The sequence below is a fragment of the Mixophyes fleayi genome, chromosome 10 (assembly GCF_038048845.1).
Source record: "Mixophyes fleayi isolate aMixFle1 chromosome 10, aMixFle1.hap1, whole genome shotgun sequence".
In the NCBI taxonomy this organism is placed as follows: Eukaryota; Metazoa; Chordata; class Amphibia; order Anura; family Limnodynastidae; genus Mixophyes; species Mixophyes fleayi.
In genome coordinates this window covers 22689930-22710618 of record NC_134411.1, presented here as the reverse complement: position 1 = coordinate 22710618, position 20689 = coordinate 22689930, and the positions used below count along the sequence as shown (strand labels likewise).

The 20689-nt window shown below is 39.1% G+C and overlaps 1 protein-coding gene across 3 annotated transcripts in view; it reads left to right on the top strand.

Moving 5' to 3' along the window:
• Nucleotides 1-19937, top strand: part of WT1 (WT1 transcription factor) — a 45369-nt gene extending 25432 nt beyond the window's left edge. The window contains exons 4-9 of one of the 3 annotated variants that reach the window (XM_075188048.1): nucleotides 5764-5841; nucleotides 8776-8878; nucleotides 13446-13596; nucleotides 14763-14852; nucleotides 16666-16749; nucleotides 17768-19937. In XM_075188048.1, coding sequence (XP_075044149.1) covers nucleotides 5764-5841; nucleotides 8776-8878; nucleotides 13446-13596; nucleotides 14763-14852; nucleotides 16666-16749; nucleotides 17768-17889 — 628 coding nt within the window. In that variant the 3' untranslated portion in view covers nucleotides 17890-19937. Of the gene's footprint in view, nucleotides 1-5763; nucleotides 5842-8775; nucleotides 8879-13445; nucleotides 13597-14762; nucleotides 14853-16665; nucleotides 16759-17767 lie in introns of all 3 variants that reach the window. The other 2 variants (XM_075188047.1, XM_075188049.1) reach the window with 2 other exon arrangements.
• Nucleotides 19938-20689: the final 752 nt, after the last annotated feature.

Sequence of the window (20689 nt, the reverse complement as noted above, 5' to 3'; positions counted from 1 at the left end):
ATTTTGTAGAGTGTACGAAATAAATGACATCTAGAATCTGATTGGTTGCTATAGGCAACATCTCTACTCTTTCAAACCCACAGTTTACTAAATTTAACCCATGGTCTTTTGGTTTAATAGATGTCGCACAGGCTTAGGGAAGGCTAGGAGACTACGGCCGGATGCCATTTGGATAGCCTTATAAATGTTTATCTTTCAATGATAATAAAAATCTTTGGGTTATCTTTGACATTATTTTCTACCAGGCTCGAGTTCTGGAGTTATCACATTATGTTCACCTAAGGTCTACTTTTAATTAGAAATAAAACTCTGCCCATCACCTTTATTTTAAAATCCACCAGAAAGTGACGTGGCGGTCAGAAGTGGAACTCAAGTTAATCTCAAGTGCAGGATCTCTGTTTGAGCCCTTTCAAAATCTGAATTAGAGCACCATCCACTTTATTGGAGAGAGGCAGCAAAAATTACATTTTTACTTACATCCCCCTCAACCTAACTAGCAAAAACCATGTAGCACATGGTGAACACAGCTTGCACAGGGGCAAACTTTACGCTCATTGATCCTTGTAGTAAATGGCTCATCATTCATCATCATCATTTATTTATATATCGCCACTGATTCCACAGCGCTGTACAGAGAACTCATTCACATCAGTCCCTGCCCCATTGGAGCTTACACTCTAAATTCCCTAACATACACACACACACACACAGACTAGGGACAATTTTGATAGCAGCCAATTAACCTACCAGTATGTTTATGGAGTGTGGGAGGAAACCCACTCAAACATGGGGAGAACATACAAACTCCTCACAGATAAGGCCATGGTTGGGAATTGAACTCATGACTCCAGCGCTGTAAGGCAGAAGTGCTAACCACTGAGCCACCGTGATGCCCGCATATTGTACAATGACATTTTTATGCTACGGTAGATGGACCAAATATAGAGCATGCAGTGCACAGGGCATATAATATAATTTGAAAAACATTTTTTTGGCGTCCTGATGATCCGTTTATAATAGAGATCAATGATTCCTGCATTTACATCTATTCACACTGCAGCGAAGGAATCCACAGCACATAGCCAAATACCTGAACGTCAGTAGAGCTGCACTTGTCATTGCCGTAGGTTCTCCCCCGCAAACCCCACGGCTTGTCACTTTTCACTGTGCTGCAAAACAAGAGGGAACAGTGTTGTGTGTCTAGGACAGAACCAGACCCTCTGGAAGTCAGTTACTTCCAGGTATCATGCTCCAAAACAATTTTCTCTGCTCTGATGTTATTCACCAGTTTTTGGGCCATATTTGCCAAGTTTTACACTGGTGCTGACCGCTTTGTATGGCAATATGGAGTTTTTTTTTACTCTGAATGATGATAAATCAAAGTATTCCACATGCATAATGATCTACTCACTACTGTGTGCAGAAGCACAAATGAAATCCTGTTATATATATGAGATATTCAAATGAGCTACAAAGTATGTGAAGCCAACTAATTTGGACACCGGTGCATTGTCTTCTAATGGGTATCATTTTTTTTGCACTGCACCAATGCTCAGAAAGTCAACATGCGCATCTGCGGCTATTCAGAAGGGCAACTTTTTGTCACCTAAGACTTCATACGCCTGTAGAGGTGTGACGGGGGGAGAGAGGGGGTGTTCTATCGTAGACAATCAGGGGGGCACAGAGGATTTTTCAGGGGGGGTTTCCTCCACCGCCGCCGCGGACGCTTCTTAGACAGCGCCGCGGCTGCTGTATAGTACAGTGCCGATATGTAGGGCACTTTTTTAGCGGAGGGGGGGTTTCTGGGGACCAGAAACCCCCCCTGCGTGCGCCACTGACAATGTACAGTAAAGGCGCATTCAAGTAATTGCATATGGAGCCAGTTGCAGAAATCTGGTTTAATAGTGGATGGTCGGGGACAGGTATAAGTAGTGGATGATGATGGAGACCCGAACTAGCAAACCGCTTATAATTAGAACTAAATGATTCACAGACTTTTTTATATGTGTGTTTTTATATGTGTGTTTTTAATACAGTGTCCTTAATTAGGTATACCCTATTATAGGGTTTATTTGATAGACCTAGGAGTACTATCTTAAGTCCAATTGATTGTGGATTACTGACAAGTTTATTAAATGCAGTGTTATATTTACCTGGCAATTTGTCAATTGAATCATTTTGCTCGACAGGAGATCCTCCGCAAACTGTGGTGTTTATTTAGCCAATATTGATTTGCCTTTTTAGCAGCGCGACCTTCATTTATTGTTGTTTGTGTTACCTATTACTATTAGTGGGATTGAGCTGCCCACTGTTGGTCTGCAGCAGCGAGAAAGTCTGCCTATTATCAGGTTTCTCCATCTTCTATCTCCCTCCAATTTATTACGGTGTAACCCCTATTTTTTCTCCAGTGTGCGCCCTAACCCTTATTGGGATTATCTAACAGACGATTATTGAGACTTTAGAAGTTGCTTGACCATAGATTAGCGTATTGTAGCAAAAAAAAACAGATAAAAAAACGTTTTTTTACTCATGTCTGGAAGCTTTTCCTGTTGTATTTGTTAGTTCATTTGAGTTTAAATGATACTTCACAGAAATTGCTTTCGTAAAATATAAAATAAAAGGTTTTTATTCAGAGTTTGGATGTAAGTGTCTGAGGTGTGTGTCTTTTGCCAGGTGGATGTATCTGCTACTCATTCACATCTGTACGTATCTTCAGTCCTGAATACTGCACTCATTCACTAGTGTGCAACTTTTTCAATTGCAAGTTATGCTTACGTTCCACTCTGAAGCAGACCCTCTAGGTGCACAAAATAATACAAGTGCAGCTGAGTAAACCAAAATATATTTAAAATGACAAAATCCAGGCAACACTGATGCCCCCTTAGGATGGGTACACACTACAGGGTTTTCAGTCGATTATCGGGCCAATCACATGATAAACAACAATTCGGCCCGATATCGCATTAGTGTGTGCGCTCCAACGATGAGCGATTATCGCTCCAAAGCTCATCGTATCGTTTCATTTGATTTTTAAACCAGACTAAAAATCTCGTTCAGCGATGGAACAATGTGGTTCCGATTCTGCAGTGTGTATGTACTCAGGATCGGCAGTGTCCATAGATCTCTATGGAGCGTGCAGAGTCTTTTCAGCCGATGGTTATGACAGATGAAGAGCACAGGTCTGACGGTAAATCTTGTAAAACGTGTATAGTGTGTACACAGGAATCAGGATGCTGATCGGGACTTTTGTTTTTTTTTTGTAAAATCGTTAAAGATATGGCATCGAGAGAAATTTTCTGTAGTGTGTACCCAGCCTTACTTTTGTGAGTCAAATAATAGCTAAATTAAAGTCAAATGAGCTGTACATTTGATTAAAAAAATGAAATGTTTGTATGAATAAAGGGAGAGTCCAATCTGGATGTAGTCAGCGATTTGACTTTTTATTACCTTAGTACCTCACAGCAGGGAGAAGAGCGGAAAACTAGGTGCAATGGTCATACAATAAACTACCTAACTTAGTGACAATATCACATTGTGTAGACTTGGGGTATATTTACTAAACTGCAGGTTTGAAAAAGTGGAGATGTTGCCTATAGCAACCAATCAGATTCTAGCTGTCCTTTTGTAGAATGTACTAAATAAATCATAACTAGAATCTGATTGGTTGCTATAGGCAACATCTCCACTTTTTCAAACTTGCAGTTTAGTAAAATAACCTTTAGTCCTGCACTGAGCAAAATAAAATATTCACAGTACACAAAACAACATGCAATACATTCCAATGCACCACACAGTCATAAATGATCCAGTAGCCTGGTTTGGAAAACATATAGATTCATTAAGGATCTTAACTTAAGAAACTTCTTATTTCAGTCTCCTGGACAAAACCATGTTACAATGCAAGGGGTGCAAATTAGTATTCTGTTTTGCACATAAGTTAAATACTGGCTGTTTTTTCATGTAGCACACAAATACTTGATAGCTTATTTGTACACTGAAATTTAAAGTTGATATTTGTGTGCTACATCAGTATTTAACTTATGTGCAAAACAGAAAACTCATTTGCACCCCTTGCATTGTAACATGGTTTTGTCCAGGAAACTGAAATAAGAAGTTTCTTAAGTTAAGATCCTTAATGAATCAGGCCCATAGAGATTATATTTCAATGACAGTGAGAATAACATTAACTTGACATTTTGGGTAACATTGATTAGAGGAACCTGCAGTTTAAAGCACAGAAACCAAAAACACAAATATAACTTTATGATAGGGCTTCGTTAACAGTCCCTCTGGTATCGGAAAGGTTAATGGAATTAATTAGCCAGAGACGGATCTGTGTTCGTGTGTGTGCTGTTTCGGCAGTTACTGGTTAGTAACAAAGGTAGCGGCCTTCCAGGGAAACACAGTGATATGCAATAGGATTTAGATTAATGACAAACAGGAGAAAAATTAGATTGCTTGTTGAAAACAACTCAGCAGAACAGGCACGAAGAAAACATTTAAAGTTAAAAATGATGTGTCAGCTCAATTCAAGTTTAAAAGAAACTCCTGCTGCAAGATCCCCAAGCTGGTATTTCTAATAAAAAAAATGGTCCTGAAGGTATTAATTACACCAGTGTTACAGGAAGAATTTGTGGAATTGCTAAATGTAGTGGTACAGACCAGCACGGGATGAGGGGGGAAAACTGCAGGAGAGCTGTTCGTTTCAGAATTGATATGAATGATATTGTGCAAGTTTAATGCCAGGCCAGACACTGCAATTAATGATACTTCTATTATTTGGTTGTCTGCATCAGACAGGTTTCATTGTACATTAGACAAGCGGCTTGCAAACAAAGCCACTGCCACTTATATTATAGAACACAGTTACCTAGATTATTTAATAACAAAATTATAAATAGCACAAATGTTTTGCAACCCCTAGTAACCAAACACTTGCTTTCATTAAGCTGGACAAACGGCTGATCTTCCCTCTACTTGAGAATTAGCCAATAACCTCACACAAGGAAGATCATTGTGTGAGGCTATTGGCTAATAACCTCATTGTTCAGCCTTTCAGACCCAGTCCTATCCAACTGGATTGGGCTGTGATCTGGCACAATGTGTAACAGCAATGAGCAAACTGGTCAATGTAACCAGCTTTAGTGGCGGATTTATCAAACATTCTATAAAGAAAAAGTGTTGGTGTTGCCCATAGCAACCAATTTAGATTCTAGCTATCATTTTCTAGCAAGTACTTGATTCTGTTGTCATTGCTTGTAATCATAGCATTGAAGGCGAAGGATTCTCCAGGAATTCAAGAAATGTTTAAACATTGATGGAGGTTGCTCCATAACCTCGTTTAATTAGCCTCCGGTTTTTCATTTAAAGGAAATCCTCATACACACTAATGTTGTGCTCAGGACAAAAACACAATCACTCTATATTTTAACCTATAAATGTTGTTTTGTAAACATCGACTCCATAATGAGAACAATATTACAATGTGTGAAATGACAATTAAACTAAAAAGTAATGTAATTACAAAAAACCCCACAATAGCTATTTCAGTGATTCCAACTCTCAGTCACAACTCTCAGTCAGTGGGCAGGGCTACAGTGACTGTGGGAGGAGGTGGGAGAGGAACAGAAGGATTAACTAACTATCTGATGCACAGAAAAGGTTACTGAGTAGTGCTAACTGTGCCTTTTTCATCTATTTATTTTTTTTACTTTTAAATAGTTAAAGTTTTTTTTTTTGTTTTGTTTGTGTTGTTTGTTACAGTGATAATCTCTACCAAATGACCTCACAGCTGGAATGTATGACATGGAATCAGATGAACTTGGGTAGTTCTCTGAAGAGGTAACATTCTACCTAAGTATAGTTTTAAATACTTATTGCTTTTACACATTGTTTTTTTTTTTCTAATATGAAAATAATTATTTGCAGAACATATAAAAGTTCTCCCACTAGATCAATTGGAGATGGACGTAGCAGATGTAATATATTTACATTCTAAAGTAGACCCAAAATTGAACTGACACTCATTTACATGTGTGGTGTGATAAATTGATTTTTTTTATAGTGACTTCAATCATTTCTACTATTTCTGCCTTTGTTGACAGAGATTGATCATGACAATTGCTCTTAGATTGGTGTTTACTGTGCAAAAAATATCAGTAGTATTGGAAATAATCTGGAACACAGCCGGATTAAGACTCCAAGGGGCCCTAGACAATTTACTGGTTTGGGCCCCATAACCCCCCTAAATTTGTAAATGTTACAGTAATCCAGGACCCTCAGTGAGCCCTGGACCAAAGCCTAAGTTGCCTAATGATCTGTACTGATTGTCTAATGTTTGTGAACAGGTGGAATTTTTTTCTTGCGGTTTACGTTTCGGCACATATGGCAATTTTAAATCACCAAACTCCGACCCTGTTTTAAGTTTCAATACCCCTTTAAGATGCTATTCATGACAACCATTCATTCCCACAGAAGTCATTGACCCTATCCTCCACCATGACCCATCTGTATACAAGGAATGTAATAATCAACTGATTAAAAGAAAACAGACGGTGAATTATAAACTTAAAGAGGTTCTCCTCCCAAAATGTATATTTTACTATAAATTGTGTGGGGGCAGTTGCGTTTGACTATTGTCAGGTTGCTATGTACCGTGTCTGCCTTCACTAACTAAACAGTCAATGCTGGAACTGCTACCTAAACGCAATGTGGTGAGATGTTGAATCAAAGAGAAATCCGGCGCCCCTTTAATTGTGTTGTACGTGGGCTCTCTTTGCACCTATGTCTGCTCAAACCATCAGTGACCTTGCGTGAATTTATACTGGGCACACAAGTTACAATCTGGTTGTCGCCAACCGCTGAACGATCCAGATATATCATCATCATCGTCAGCTATTTATATAGCGCCACTAATTCCGCAGAGCTGTACAGAGAACTCACTCACATCAGTCCCTGCCCCATAGGAGCTTACAGTCTAAATTCCCTAACATACACACACACACACACACAGACAGACAGAGACTAGGGTCAATTTTATAGCAGCCAATTAACCTACCAGTATGTTTTTGGATTGTGGGAGGAAACCGGAGCACCCGGAGGAAACCCGCGCAAACACGGGGAGAACATACAAACTCCACACAGATAAGGCCATGGTCGGGAATCGAACTCATGACCCCATATATCAGCAATTTTTCCAACTGTCTATTTTTCTTAAGTGCAGAATTACTAACTGAGGGCATATTCACTCACAGGGGTCTATTTATTGAGTAGATAAATGCCCTATCTCTGTCAAAAATGGGTGTATTCGCCAGCGTTAGGGCTTCTCCCTATCTATCAAAGGATATCGCCAATGGTAGCTTCCACTGGCGAAGACATTCGCCTATTTATCAAGAATTGCTCCAGTACAACTACTGCCACAGTCCTCCTTTCGCTATCTCCATCCCAAGACGGTGATAGCAGGATACATTGAAATTCATTTTTTGAAATTGTTTTTTTAAATAAAGCATTTTTCTTTTTGAATTCGGAACCTATATATATATATATATATATATATATATATAGAGAGATCCACCAAGACTGTTAGGCAAAGACTCCTCCTTCTAAAGTCTGCCCAGGCAATATTGTGAAAGTAAATTACGGAGAAAGAAAACTTGTGCAACGTCTAATGCAACATTAACTCTAAATACAGCTCTGTATATACACATTTACTGAGCGTTACAGAGCGGAAACGCGTCAACCTTGACCATCATTCGAACTCTGAATGTAAAGGATGAGGATGGGAGTTTTTCTGTGGGGAATGGCTAATGTATAGGACACAATAGGGATAATAAAAGGATGCAGCTTTGTAATAAATGGCAGGCTGCATATCTAAAACATTCACAGGCTTTTAGTAACAAAAAAAAAATATTTGACCTAAGCATGTTTTAAGGATAAAGGAAGAAAAATCTATATGAATGATCTATGGCCTCACAAGAAAAGATAAAAGTTCTTTTTCTGTTCCGTTAGGCCAAAGTTGCAGAATCTGTGGAAAATCAGGACTAGACATGGCCTCATCTTCAAGACATAAAGCCAAAATATTTATCTGTCTTTGTTTGGCTGAGAGTTAAAATGCGCAGTTCAGTATGTCTAGTATCAGTGGCCATAAACATATGCCTTACGCATCTGTAAAATATATGGTGTGTTCCAAAAATATAATTGAACTTTTTACTATTCAGTTACTTATACGGGTCGGTTTTGATGATTACTTTTATTCTGTGTGCATGAAATAAAATATGATTTTACTTAAAGATTCACCGTTCCGAGTGAATTCATTGGCTGAATGTTGGTTCAGCTGACAAGATGGCTGACTCCAATGTGTGTATAATCTTCAATTTAAAAAGAGAAGGATTTAGCACCAGATTCTATGACAGGATTCTGCATTTCGACAATATGCTATTGAACAGTGTTGGCTAACCTGTGACACTCCAGGTGTTGTGAAACTACAAGTCCCAGCACGCTTTGCCAATATATAGCATCTCATTGCTGGAAGGGTATGCTGGGACTTGTAGTTTCACAACACCTGGAGTGTCACAGGTTAGCCAACACTGCTATAGGAAGTAATTTCTGAGGTAAAATGTCTCAAAATGTAGATGAAGATTATTTGGGAGAGATTTATGTGATAAAAGTCCATCATTATAGCTTTGCATGGCTACCTCAATGTCACCTATTTCTATGTTTTATTTGAAAATTAAATTATATAGAAATATGTTTCACTTGGTGCTTTTCTATTTGCAGTCATGGGACAACCTATGAAAATGACAGTCACACTGCCCCGATGTTATACAGCTGTGGGGGTCAGTACCGGATACACACACACGGAGTGTTTAGAGGAATACAAGTAAGCATGTCATGGAGCTGGGACTATAATATATCATTGCATAGGGGTAAAATGCACGTTGGCTTTAAATTATGCATACTTGGCAATTTTGGAGATTTTCCCTCGGGGAGGGGAGATATTGATGCAGCGTACTGGGGGCGTGGCCATGTGAATAGCGTAAGTAGCTCCTGCCCATCTGCTAAGCTAGACCAGTTTTGGCCTATTGCAGCAGGGGGTGGGGCCAGGATGACACAATTAGCCCCACCCACTTCACCAACAAAGCAGGCCATATGCGGGAGGTCCAGGAGAACTCCCAGGAGTCCAGGAGAACTCCCAAAAATTCCGGAGTCTCCCGGACATTCTGGGAGAGCACGCAACTCTGAAATGAGACATGGATGCCAGGATTTTAAAATTAAAAAGCACTATTATGCCCTCTTCTCACCCTAAAGACTGCGTCAGATCTTGAGCTTTTACTATACGCAGTTCGCAGGTGAATAAAAAAGAGTCAATCTCTTTAATGCTGCACCGTCACCTAAAAGGGGTGAACAATTTTCAATTTATATTGGCTGAAAAGCTCCAAACTGCCTATAATACATACATGATTCCACTGTTACTAAATACATTCAAAGTTATGCACATAAATATTTTTGCTATGTAATGCCCCTTTTTTTAAAGCCTTTTCTATGTACTTGTTATATAGTCTACAACTTTTAGTCGGTGACTAATTTGCACCATAGACAGCACCTTATGGTAAAAAGGAAGGTGCTGGGCAGCACGCTGAAGAGATGGAGCCTCAAAATGACACAACATATTCAGAATATTCTTGCCAACTCTCCCAGAATGTCCGGGAGACTCCTGAATTCCGGGTAGGTCTCCCGGACTGCCGGGAGAGTAGGGCACACTCCCACATCTGCCCACTTCCTAGCAAAGAGGGCAGAATTAGAGCGACAGATTCTCAAGGAATTGCGTAATTTTGGCCCCACCCCCGCTGTAAAATGATGCGTCTATGCGATTCATCAAGCCCCACCCCCCTCAGCCCATACCCCCACCAGGATCTCCTGGAGGGAGACTTCAGAATGTTGGCAAGTATGATTCTTTCTCCCAAACAAATTACTTGTGAATACCAATTATGTTAAACTTTGTATAATATTCCAAGATATATTTTGTGGACTCTTCCTCTTTAAGGTTAAGCTCTGATCATCTCTGCCCTTTCAAGGACACTACTTGACCCCACTAGTTAACATAAAACCTATAGCTCAGGCAGTCTCTTGCATTCCAAAATATTTAACAATGGACCAACCCAAATTTTTATTTATTTTTTTAAATCAGAATTTTTGTGACTTCATCCAGAATTGAAGGAAATAATAACATTTCCAGCGTCATAAAATCACTTAGTTCTGCAGCTTCAATTCTGTGAGACGTAGAGATTTCCACATGGATATTTTGTGTCATAAATCATAAAGATAAAATTATATCCGAGGAACTGGGAAACAAAGAGGTCTGTTGTCAAAAATCACTGCAGTCATCTATCTGCAGAACATAATTATCTGTAGCATTGTATCACAAATGGGTAGACTGCAAACAAGCAAAACAACTGATCCCACAAAGACATCTTGTCACTGCTGATGTTACATTGTAACATCGACCTTCCCTGTTCGTGTACACAAAGGCGTGAATGTAATATCATTGTGGCCCTGATTCCTTAAGGCGCACACATAATTTGGGCATATTCAACCAGGAGCGGATCTGAACATACGTCTGGTGATGAATACGGGTCTAGGTCCGCTCTGCTCTAACAGACAATACACTGCAGGATACGTCCAAGGCATATGTGGAATATAACGTCCCAAAAGAACGTACAGAAAAAATATATATATGTTAATGTCACCTGTTAATAATATAGGGCCTGATTCATTAAAGAACTTAGGCAAGAAATTTCTCCTGGACAAAACCATGTTACAATGCAAGGGGTGCAAATTAGTATTCTGTTTTGCACATAAGTTAAATACTCCCTGTTTTTTCATGTAACACACAAATACTTGATAGCTTATTTGTACACTGAAATGTAAAGTTGATATGTGTGTGCTACATGAAAAAACAGCCAGTATTTAACTTATGTGCAAAACAGAATACTAATTTGCACCCCTTGCATTTTAACATGGTTTTGTCCAGGAGACTTAAGTAAGAAATTTCTTGCCTATGTTCCTTAATGAATCAGGCCCATAGTCAGTAATGACAAAGTATTTAAAAAAGTTTACCCTCCCCCATAAAATATTTATATTAGGATGTTATCAATATCTACTGTACATAAAATACATTTTTACAGGTGCTCACATTTGCAAACACATGTTCTAGCATACAAACACAGCCGTCATCGCTAGTAATCGGCACTTACAACAGACCTGTAGCTGGTGCAAGTGATGCAAAATGAAAATCACGTACCTTTGAGATGCCCAATGCTTGACTTGGATGATGTTGTGTGCGCTCCCGCTTGGCACGCCCTCACTGTACATTGACTACGTGCATACACCCAGTCCCCTCCCCATCCCGCTCCTGACATCGTAGGCTGTAGTGAGGGTCCTTTGCACTCGAAGATTAATTGAATATACTTGCGTTCTCTGGCGTATAGTTAGTTTCTGTGCATGTGTAGAGAAATTTAATGCAAAATACGGCAGGTATCGGAATTTGCATTCAATGAAGAATCAGGCCCTGTCTGCATAATCAGTGGTCGAAACATACATTTCCATATCGCCACTTCTATTTCCACTTCGTCCAATATGTATAATAATACTTATAATAATAATAATAATAATAATAATAATAATAATAATAATACAATGGCTACAATGCACTTTCCATATGATAATGATAATGTACATAAATAAGAATACAACTCAGAAACATATTCTAAACAACATCAGTAGAGTAGGACTGTCATTCAGATTTCATGTCCTCATTACCAACTAATAATATTCTACACATTCATAACAACTGATGCACATGCAGAGGTGTTGCAACTTAGCCAGTCAATGTCTGACACTGGGCTAATGCAGCTTAGAAACTGAAGCAAACATCTGGTTGGTTGCTATGAGTTACAGAACATTTTTCTTTTGCACCATTTTTCATAAATTACTCCACATAAACGCAGTTTATGCAAAGTTTATTTCTTTCTTCCAATGCTGACCTTCATGCTGAAGATTATATTTATGCAGCCATGATAATCACTATTAGACAGCAGGCAGGGTAGTTACCCATTAATCTGTGACCCCGTAATTGCCTGCAATCGCAACATTTTAATATTACTACAAGCTTAAACTCATATACCTTAAAATGATTATTCCTTTAATATTAAATCAAGAAAATAAATAAATCCACATATAAATATATTTATTAACATTTAAAAACTCTTATGATTTTAGCTAAATTTGGCCTGCAATTGGCGATTTATATATATAGCGCCACCAATTTCGCAGCGCTGAACAGAGAGAATACTTGTCATTCACATTGGTTCCTGCCCCATGGGAGCTTACACTCTAAATTCTCACACACACACACACACACACACACACACACACACACACACACACAGATTAGGAATTTAACTCAAGACCTCAGTGCTATGAGGCAGGTGTGCTAACAACTAAGCCACCGTGCTGCCGCTATGGGCCAGCTTCATTAAGGAACTTAGGCAAGAATTTGAGTAGTTTTCTTACTTAAATCTTCTGGACAAAACCATGTTGTAATTCAAGGGGTGTAAATTACTTTATTATTTTGCACGGTAAAATACTTGCTGTTTTTCATGTAGCACACAAATATCAACTTTAAATTTCAGTGTACAAATAAGCTATCATAGTGTGCTACATGAAAAAACAGCCAGTATTAACTTATGTGCAAAATAGTAAACTAATTTGCACCCCTTGCATTGCAACATGGTTTTGTCCAGAAAACTTAAGTAAGAAAACTTACTCAAATTCTTGCCTAAGTTCCTTAATGAATCATGTCAGGATGTGCCATAGTAAGTATGGGAATGGCTAAAACAACTAAAAAACCCTAAATGGATCTGCTGAACCTTTTTACACCAGAACTGTAATTATATGTAAGTGAGGAATGCACTCTACAACATAGACCATCAGTCATGGATCCTGTAAACTCTTCATAGACAAGCTACACATGACTATACTCAACATGCATCTCGCAACAAATACCCAACCGGTAGCCCATACTCACATATTTCTAATTTCTGTATAAAAACTGACTTTTTGTGTTGGGTGGAAGTTAGGCAGAAGAGACAGTGGTCAGGGGCATCCCTGAATTAAATAAGTTTTTCCTGCTTAAGCAATACAATTATGTATCCAGTGTCATGTCTGTACCTGAACACCAAATGTATAGATCAATAAGGGTTTTGTATGCTTCATCAAGCCTAGTGACGTACGTCTATGACACCGCCAGACATGGAATCACCACTAAGCATTGCTCTTATTTAAGTGTTTGTTGCTGAATTAAACACAAAGAATTGTTACGTTCACAAGTGATATGATTGTTTGGAGTGCAACGATGTACATTTAAACATATACTATTGTTCTTGCAGGATGTTAGACGTGTTCCTGGGGTGACCCCCACCATCGTCAGGTCAGCAACAGAAACCAATGAAAAACGGCCTTTCATGTGCGCGTACCCTGGATGTAACAAGAGATACTTTAAACTGTCCCATCTGCAGATGCACAGTAGAAAGCACACAGGTAACACAATATTCATAATATAGCTCTCCCTGGTCTTCTGGTGGTTAAAGTCCACCTTGCTAAATGTTCATGTACACGATCTGTTCTGTTTATTCATCTGGACACGTTGTGTGGAGATAAATAGGGGGTGCATCTTATGTTCTAGTCCCTGTACAGGGGCAAACAAAGGATTTGTAGAGGGGGGTTTCCACACCACGCCACCAGTGGGCGTGACCAGCATGCATGGGGGCGTGGCCGTAATTTTAGACAGTGCTTGGCTGCCAACTCTCCCTATCCCCATAATATACATGGGCAATGCTGCGTGCACTACTGTTAGGTGCACACAGCTCTCCCTTCACAAGCAGAGCCGTGTGAAGTGGGGGCAGGGTCCAGCCACCTCAATTATACAGTGCCCCAGGCTTGGAGGGGGTTTCCAGGCACTAGGAAACCCCCCCTTCAGTTTGCCTATGCTGTAAATGGGGTTTAGGAGGTGGTCTTTATTTTCAGTCTTCCATATTGCAGACAGAGGCCTCTTACAAGAGAATCTAGTTGTCTTTTCACAGCTAGTTTACAGTAACCAGCATTATCCATCAATACCAAAGACTGAAGGATTAAACTTCACCTGAGAAATTATGGGATAAATCATGCAGATTGCTCCCTACTTCCACTACTGGCCAATCATGCATCTAGAACCAAAGGATTAAGGCGAAACTGTCAGTTTGAATTCTCCAGCTGGGCAGGGATGCCGGAAGTCCTACCTCGTCCCTAATCTATCAATGGGACGCAATTTGACCTTGCTAAACTGAAAAGGTGAAATTATTGAAAGGGGTTGTTGTAAAGTAAACTCAACCATGTACATCTTCTGGTGCGTCAGAGAGCCTGAAAATAAAGGCGCATCATCCTTTTAGGTAAATATAAAAGAAGTGAAGGTTTCCATATTTTCTGTTCCTAAATTACCACTAATGAGTGTCTGGCTGATGAGTACAAACATTACATTCTGCCAATGCAGATACTGCCAATAACACCCACTTGTTACACAATTACCGATGTATCAAAGAGGTCTCTACATAAAACACTATGTTCCATGCAATGAAACAGGGACTAAGCTGCTTGTGAAATTGGGGAAAGGGCTCTCCATCCCAGGATTACACATTAATCACAAGCTATTATGCATCTTGTCTCCTAAGGTGAGAAACCATATCAGTGTGATTTCAAGGACTGTGAGAGGAGATTTTCTCGCTCCGATCAGCTGAAAAGGCACCAAAGACGACATACAGGTATGTAAAATAACATACTCACACTTGTGAGTAAGAGAACTCGAATCTGAAGTCTGGGGGTTAAGAAAGTATCCATGGCACATAGTCATAAATACATCAACATTCATTGTTATCCAAGACTCATTTTGGTCGATCTAAGATCTTTGTCAAGGCTTAGGCTGGGAACACACTACAGAATATTTCTCCAGATGCGATATCGTTAAGGATTTTACCAACGACTGAGAGTCCCGATAGTATGCAGATTCTTGTGTACACACGATACACCTTTTACAGAATTTACCTTCAGATCTGTGCTCTTCATCTGTCATAACCATCGGCTGAAATGATTGTGACTCTATGGAGATCTGCCTACACTACTGGTCCTGAGCGCTTACACACTGCAGAATAGGAACAACCTAGTTCCAATGCTGAACGAGATTTTTAGTCCGTTTATAAAATCAATTCAAAATGATAGGATGAGCTTTGGAAAGATAATCGTTCATTGTTGGAGCGTACACACTAATGCGATATTGGACTGAAGGGTCGTTTATCGTATCATTGGCCTGATATTTGGGTGATAAACCTGTATTGTGTACCCAGCCTTACACATAACAATGGAAACAAATATTTACATCACATGAGGCTAATTGCAGACCAGAAACATGCTCAATATATCTATATGACATAACTTTCTTGATACAAGACAAGTACAGAACTGATGTAGAAAGTGAATATACACAAAGAATTTTGGTCAGTAAATCATCAAAGTACCATAAGAAGGCAGTTTTGTGGCTCTCTATCCAGCAAGCATCTGGTAGGGCATGTTGGGACTTGTAGTTGTCTATCCCTGGAACCCAAGCATATTTTATATAGTTAGGTATAACGATCTTGTACATGCTTTTGCCTACAAATATGGACACAATGTCCCAAGTGTAGAAGCTGAAATAATGGCATCTAATTGACTGCTGTCAGCACATAACTTGGAGAAGATTGTATCAGTATGGATCATAGTTGCCAACTTTCTTTTATTGCCCTCTGGGAGGTTCTGGAGAAGCGGGTGTGTTGGGAGGGCCGAAGGGGGCGGGGCCAAAATGATGCAATTCGCCGCAAATTGCGTCATTTGGGCTCATGACGGGCAGGTTGGAGGAGAATTGCCTGCTCTCCCGGGAGTCTGGGAGAACTACCCAGAATTCGGGAGTCTCCCGGACATTCCGGGAGAGTGGAAAACTACGGTATAGTAAGCAAAGAGACAACTGCAGTAAAGGGGTTTACCACCTTCAAAAGTTTGTCATTTGCCGATCTTTTGCATAAGAACTCCTGTAACTGCTGCTAAACACATTGCTTTATCTTTTTGGGTTCATTCTCTGTGTTTCAATCATGTTTTATATCATCAGTCAGATTTGCTTATTTTTGTTGCTATGACACAATACTGCTTACTGTGTATACAATAATATCCTGAGACAACTGTGTCTCAAATATCAGAACAACAAAATAAACTGCTGCTTGGTTAAGTAAATACATACAGTAGATGAAAATGACAGAAGAGGGTGCCTACAAGGCAATAAGTTAAAGTCACAAGAAGGTGGACAAGTCTGTTAACTGAATATTGCTTTTAATAATAGTAAGTCTGCAGGACCCTCACATGTGATGCACATTACAACTAAGTAAACTTATTGTTTTAATTTACCTTTTATAATATATATCTACCTGGACGCTTAGACATGTCTAACACTGGATTCACAGGTCAATGGGTCATGTAACTAGAATACTAGAATAGAATAAAGCAATATACTGTAAAGTCTCCTTATTCACATTATCCGTTTCTTGTCCTCAGGTGTTAAACCCTTTCAGTGTAAAACATGTGAGAGAAAGTTCTCCCGGTCTGATCACCTGAAGACACACACCAGGACTCATACAGGTAAAACAAGTGCGTAAGCCTTTATTCACATTTATTCGTTGATGTATTGTCCTAGTATTAGCATCTGTACAATAGATTAAAAAGTTGGCTAATTTGGATTTGGAATTACTGCTTTAATTCACTAAATCACCACAATGTACAAATAACTAGGGGCCTGATTCATTAAGGATCTTAACTTGAGAAACTTCTTATTTCAGTCTCGTGGACAAAACCATGTTACAATGCAAGGGGTGCAAATTAGTTTTCTGTTTTGCACATAAGTTAAATACTGACTGTTTTTTCATGTAGCACACAAATACTTGATAGCTTATTTGTACACTGAAATTTAAGGTTGATATTTGAAGAATGTTTCCATCCTGTATCTTGTTATAATCCTTGATATATTTGAAAGTTTCTATCATGTCCCCCCTTTCCCTTCTCTGCTCCAAACTACACATATTAACATCTTTTAGTCTTTCCCGGATAAGTTTTGTGCTGTCGGCCATGCACCATTTTAGTTGCCCTTCTTTGTACAGTCTCTAATGTATTTATATCCTTCTGGAGATATGGCCTCCAGAACTGAACACAGTATTGTAGATGAGGCCGTACCAATGACCTATACAGTGGTATTATTACTTCTTTCTTTCCATTACTGATAATGAACTATAGCTCTTCCTCTGCCATTGCACTATAGCTTTCCAATTCATTATGAATAGGTGACATTACTGAGGCATGAGCCACTGTATGCCTCCTGCCTCAGTAATGTCACTAGTTACTAATGAATGATATGCGGAATGTTGACAACAGAATGTTTGCCTCCAGTGTTTGTTGGGTCAAATGCACTTTAAATAATTAGTCCCTTTCCCTCAAATTTAATGTGCAAACGAAGACACGTAATAGAATTTGAATAATATTTCTTAAAAGGTGTTGCACTCAAATCAAGCGTTAGGTTATGTTTTTTTGTGAAATTGCCAATTGTTTTAGTCGTCTTAAGGCAAAGTTGTAATTCCATGGTAACTGGATATTTTCACGTTACCAGGTGAGAAGCCTTTCAGCTGCCGATGGCCCAGCTGTCAGAAGAAGTTTGCCAGGTCAGACGAGTTGGTCCGTCACCACAACATGCATCAAAGAAATATGACCAAGCTGCAGCTGGCCCTTTAGGTTGTGGGTCAAAGGCCCATTGGACTTAAACATCTACTGTATTATAAGTGAAGCTCCCAGATCATCCAACCAGTGGACTCTTCGGATGCTAACGAAGAGGTGGGATTCTGTTCAGCTGTTGTACAGGAGGGTAGACCTGATTGCACAGAAGGCTGTGTTCATCCGTAGGACAGATTGTCTAGTGAATGGCTGTATTTGCCATGATTATCTCTGTGTTGTGTGTAAAACCCTATTTTACGTATTTAACTTGCGGGGGATGCCATGGAGTCTGCAGCATGACCAACAAATATATAAAGGTAGCAGTGTTATAGTGTTATTGTGTTGTGAGGTATCGAAGCCTCTGCTTTTCCTATCAGGAAACAAAGCAATGATGCTGTTCGTAGTTTTTATTGCAGACGTTCCACTTTATGTATGTATAATGGTATAAATAGAAACGGATTATAGCACCTTAATAATGTACCAAATCTTAAACAACCATTAACCGTACCTTAATATGTCATATACATGGTAATTCGGGATTCTCCACCAATACTCAAGTCTAATTTTTGGAAAAGACAAAGGGGTGGACGTATCAATCCTTCTATAAAAGAAAAGTGAAGGTGTTGCTCATAGCAACCAATCAGATTTTGGCTATTGTTTTCTAGAATGTACTAGATAAATGATAGCTAGAATCTGATTGGATGCTATGGACGACACCTCCACTTTCCTTTATAGAAGGTTTGATAAATACACCCCAAAGATGGGAACTAGTTTCATATTATCTTAATACCTGCCTCAGCAGAAGCTACACCGCTGGACCAGGGAAATGATAGGAGCAATTTCCAATTTGGTGCCACAATTTCAGTAGTCAAATTACATTGGGGCCTGTTAGTCATACTTGCCAACTTTGGAGATCTGGTATCTGAGAGGGGAGATCTCCATGCTGTGTCTCTTCCTACATGGTTAATTCAACAATAGTAATGTCCTGTTTTAAATGACCTACATTCTACCAGTTATTTTAAAACCCCTGATGTTTTTGGGAAACACATTTATATAGCAGAACAAATACTAGAAAATAGGCTCTTACAGTTTGCGATACATCCCTTTTCTAGTTTATAATCAACATACTAAACTACACATACTAAACATTGCCAGTTCAACTTTTCCTCTTCTGCAAATCTGGTCCTGAGATGTTCCTGTCACAGGTTTTGCGAAACTAAAATGTGTGTTTCATATTATCATGGGACATTAAACACATTTTAAAGTTTGGTTTTAGGACTGGGAATTGAATGTTCTAGTTAGTTCTATGTGTTACTCAGAACAGTGAATCTGAATATTCCACTTTGACGTTGGATGCACAGATCCCTTGTCTCAATCCATCTCATGTTGTCAAGAGGGCACATCTTGCTGGAATACATCTCCCTTAACCCTCAACAAACTGTCATCTGGATATGCATCATGGGAAACGTAGCTAAACAAAAGCTGGAGCGCTGAAGCTTTGTCTTCTATATTCTGGTTGCTCCCAGAGAAACTCAAGACCTCTTTAATGCAAGATTGCAACCAAACCATGTAAGAGTTTCTAATTTCTAAGGGGCAATCTAGGAGTTCAACATGTTACAATCCCAAAACTGTGTAATGCCCGAGCAGGTGGGATGTTTTTATATTTTTATTATTGAACGGTGCATTGAAGAATTATTTTTTGTAGACTTTAATTTATTTTACAGCTTTTATTCGGAATGGGCAATTCGCCAATCATGCTTGGGGACCAAACTTGCTTTCTACCTTTTCAATGGCACAAGATAATCTCTGAGATATTTCACATTTCTGTCTGGGAGGCAAACGGTTAATGCAGTTGCTAACGAGGGCATTTGCAATACCCAGAATCCTCTGCGTGAAATGTCATCCAAGTAAATGTCCATTTGCTGTCACGTATTTCAGAGAGAAGCTGTCATGTTCAGTTACATGGAAGCAGTTTGACATTTGTGAACAGTGTAAAGGCTGCGCTGGTTTGGTGGCCAATAAATTGTACATATGCTGCTTAAATGGTAATAAAATGTAATTAAATCATGCGGATTGGTTGTCTGTCATTTATTTTGGCCTCTTGCAGCAGATGTACACATGCAGGACTTACGGGGGATCCCAAATTTGGCACTTATGGAAATATTCATATTCTATGTACATAGTCTACCAATTCTACATATATTGGGCCTGATTCGTTAAGGAGAGCAATATGAAGCAACTAGCGTTTAAAAAATTGCACACAATCGAATATGAGTCTAAGTTCACCATCACCATTTATTTATATAGTGCCACTAATTCCGCAGCACTGTACAGAGAACTTCCTCACATCAGTCCCTGCCCCATTGGAGCTAAATGATAGTTTGTAAGACACTATATAATAAATGAATAAAAGATAAATGATGATGGTTTAGAAGGTTTCATTAAGAGGGATGATAAGAGACTTAAATTTAGGGCTAGATTTACTAAACTGCGGGTTTGAAGAAGTGGAGATGTTGCCTATAGCAACCAATCAGATTCTAGCTTTCATTTTGTAGAATGCACTAAATAAATGATAGCTAGAATCTGATTGGTTGCTATAGGCAACATCTCCACTTTTTCAAACCCGCCGTTTAGTAAATATTCCCCTTAGCCCTGCTCCTTTTTTAAGCTTGCACTGAACACACCATAGTAGCATTTCCTCGTTGACTTTATTTATCAATGACTTCCTGATAACCCGATGAGCTGAAGCGTTGTGCAAATGAATAAATAAACGAAAAACGGAAATTTTAAGGTGTGCAAAGCATTGTAAACCTTTATTACA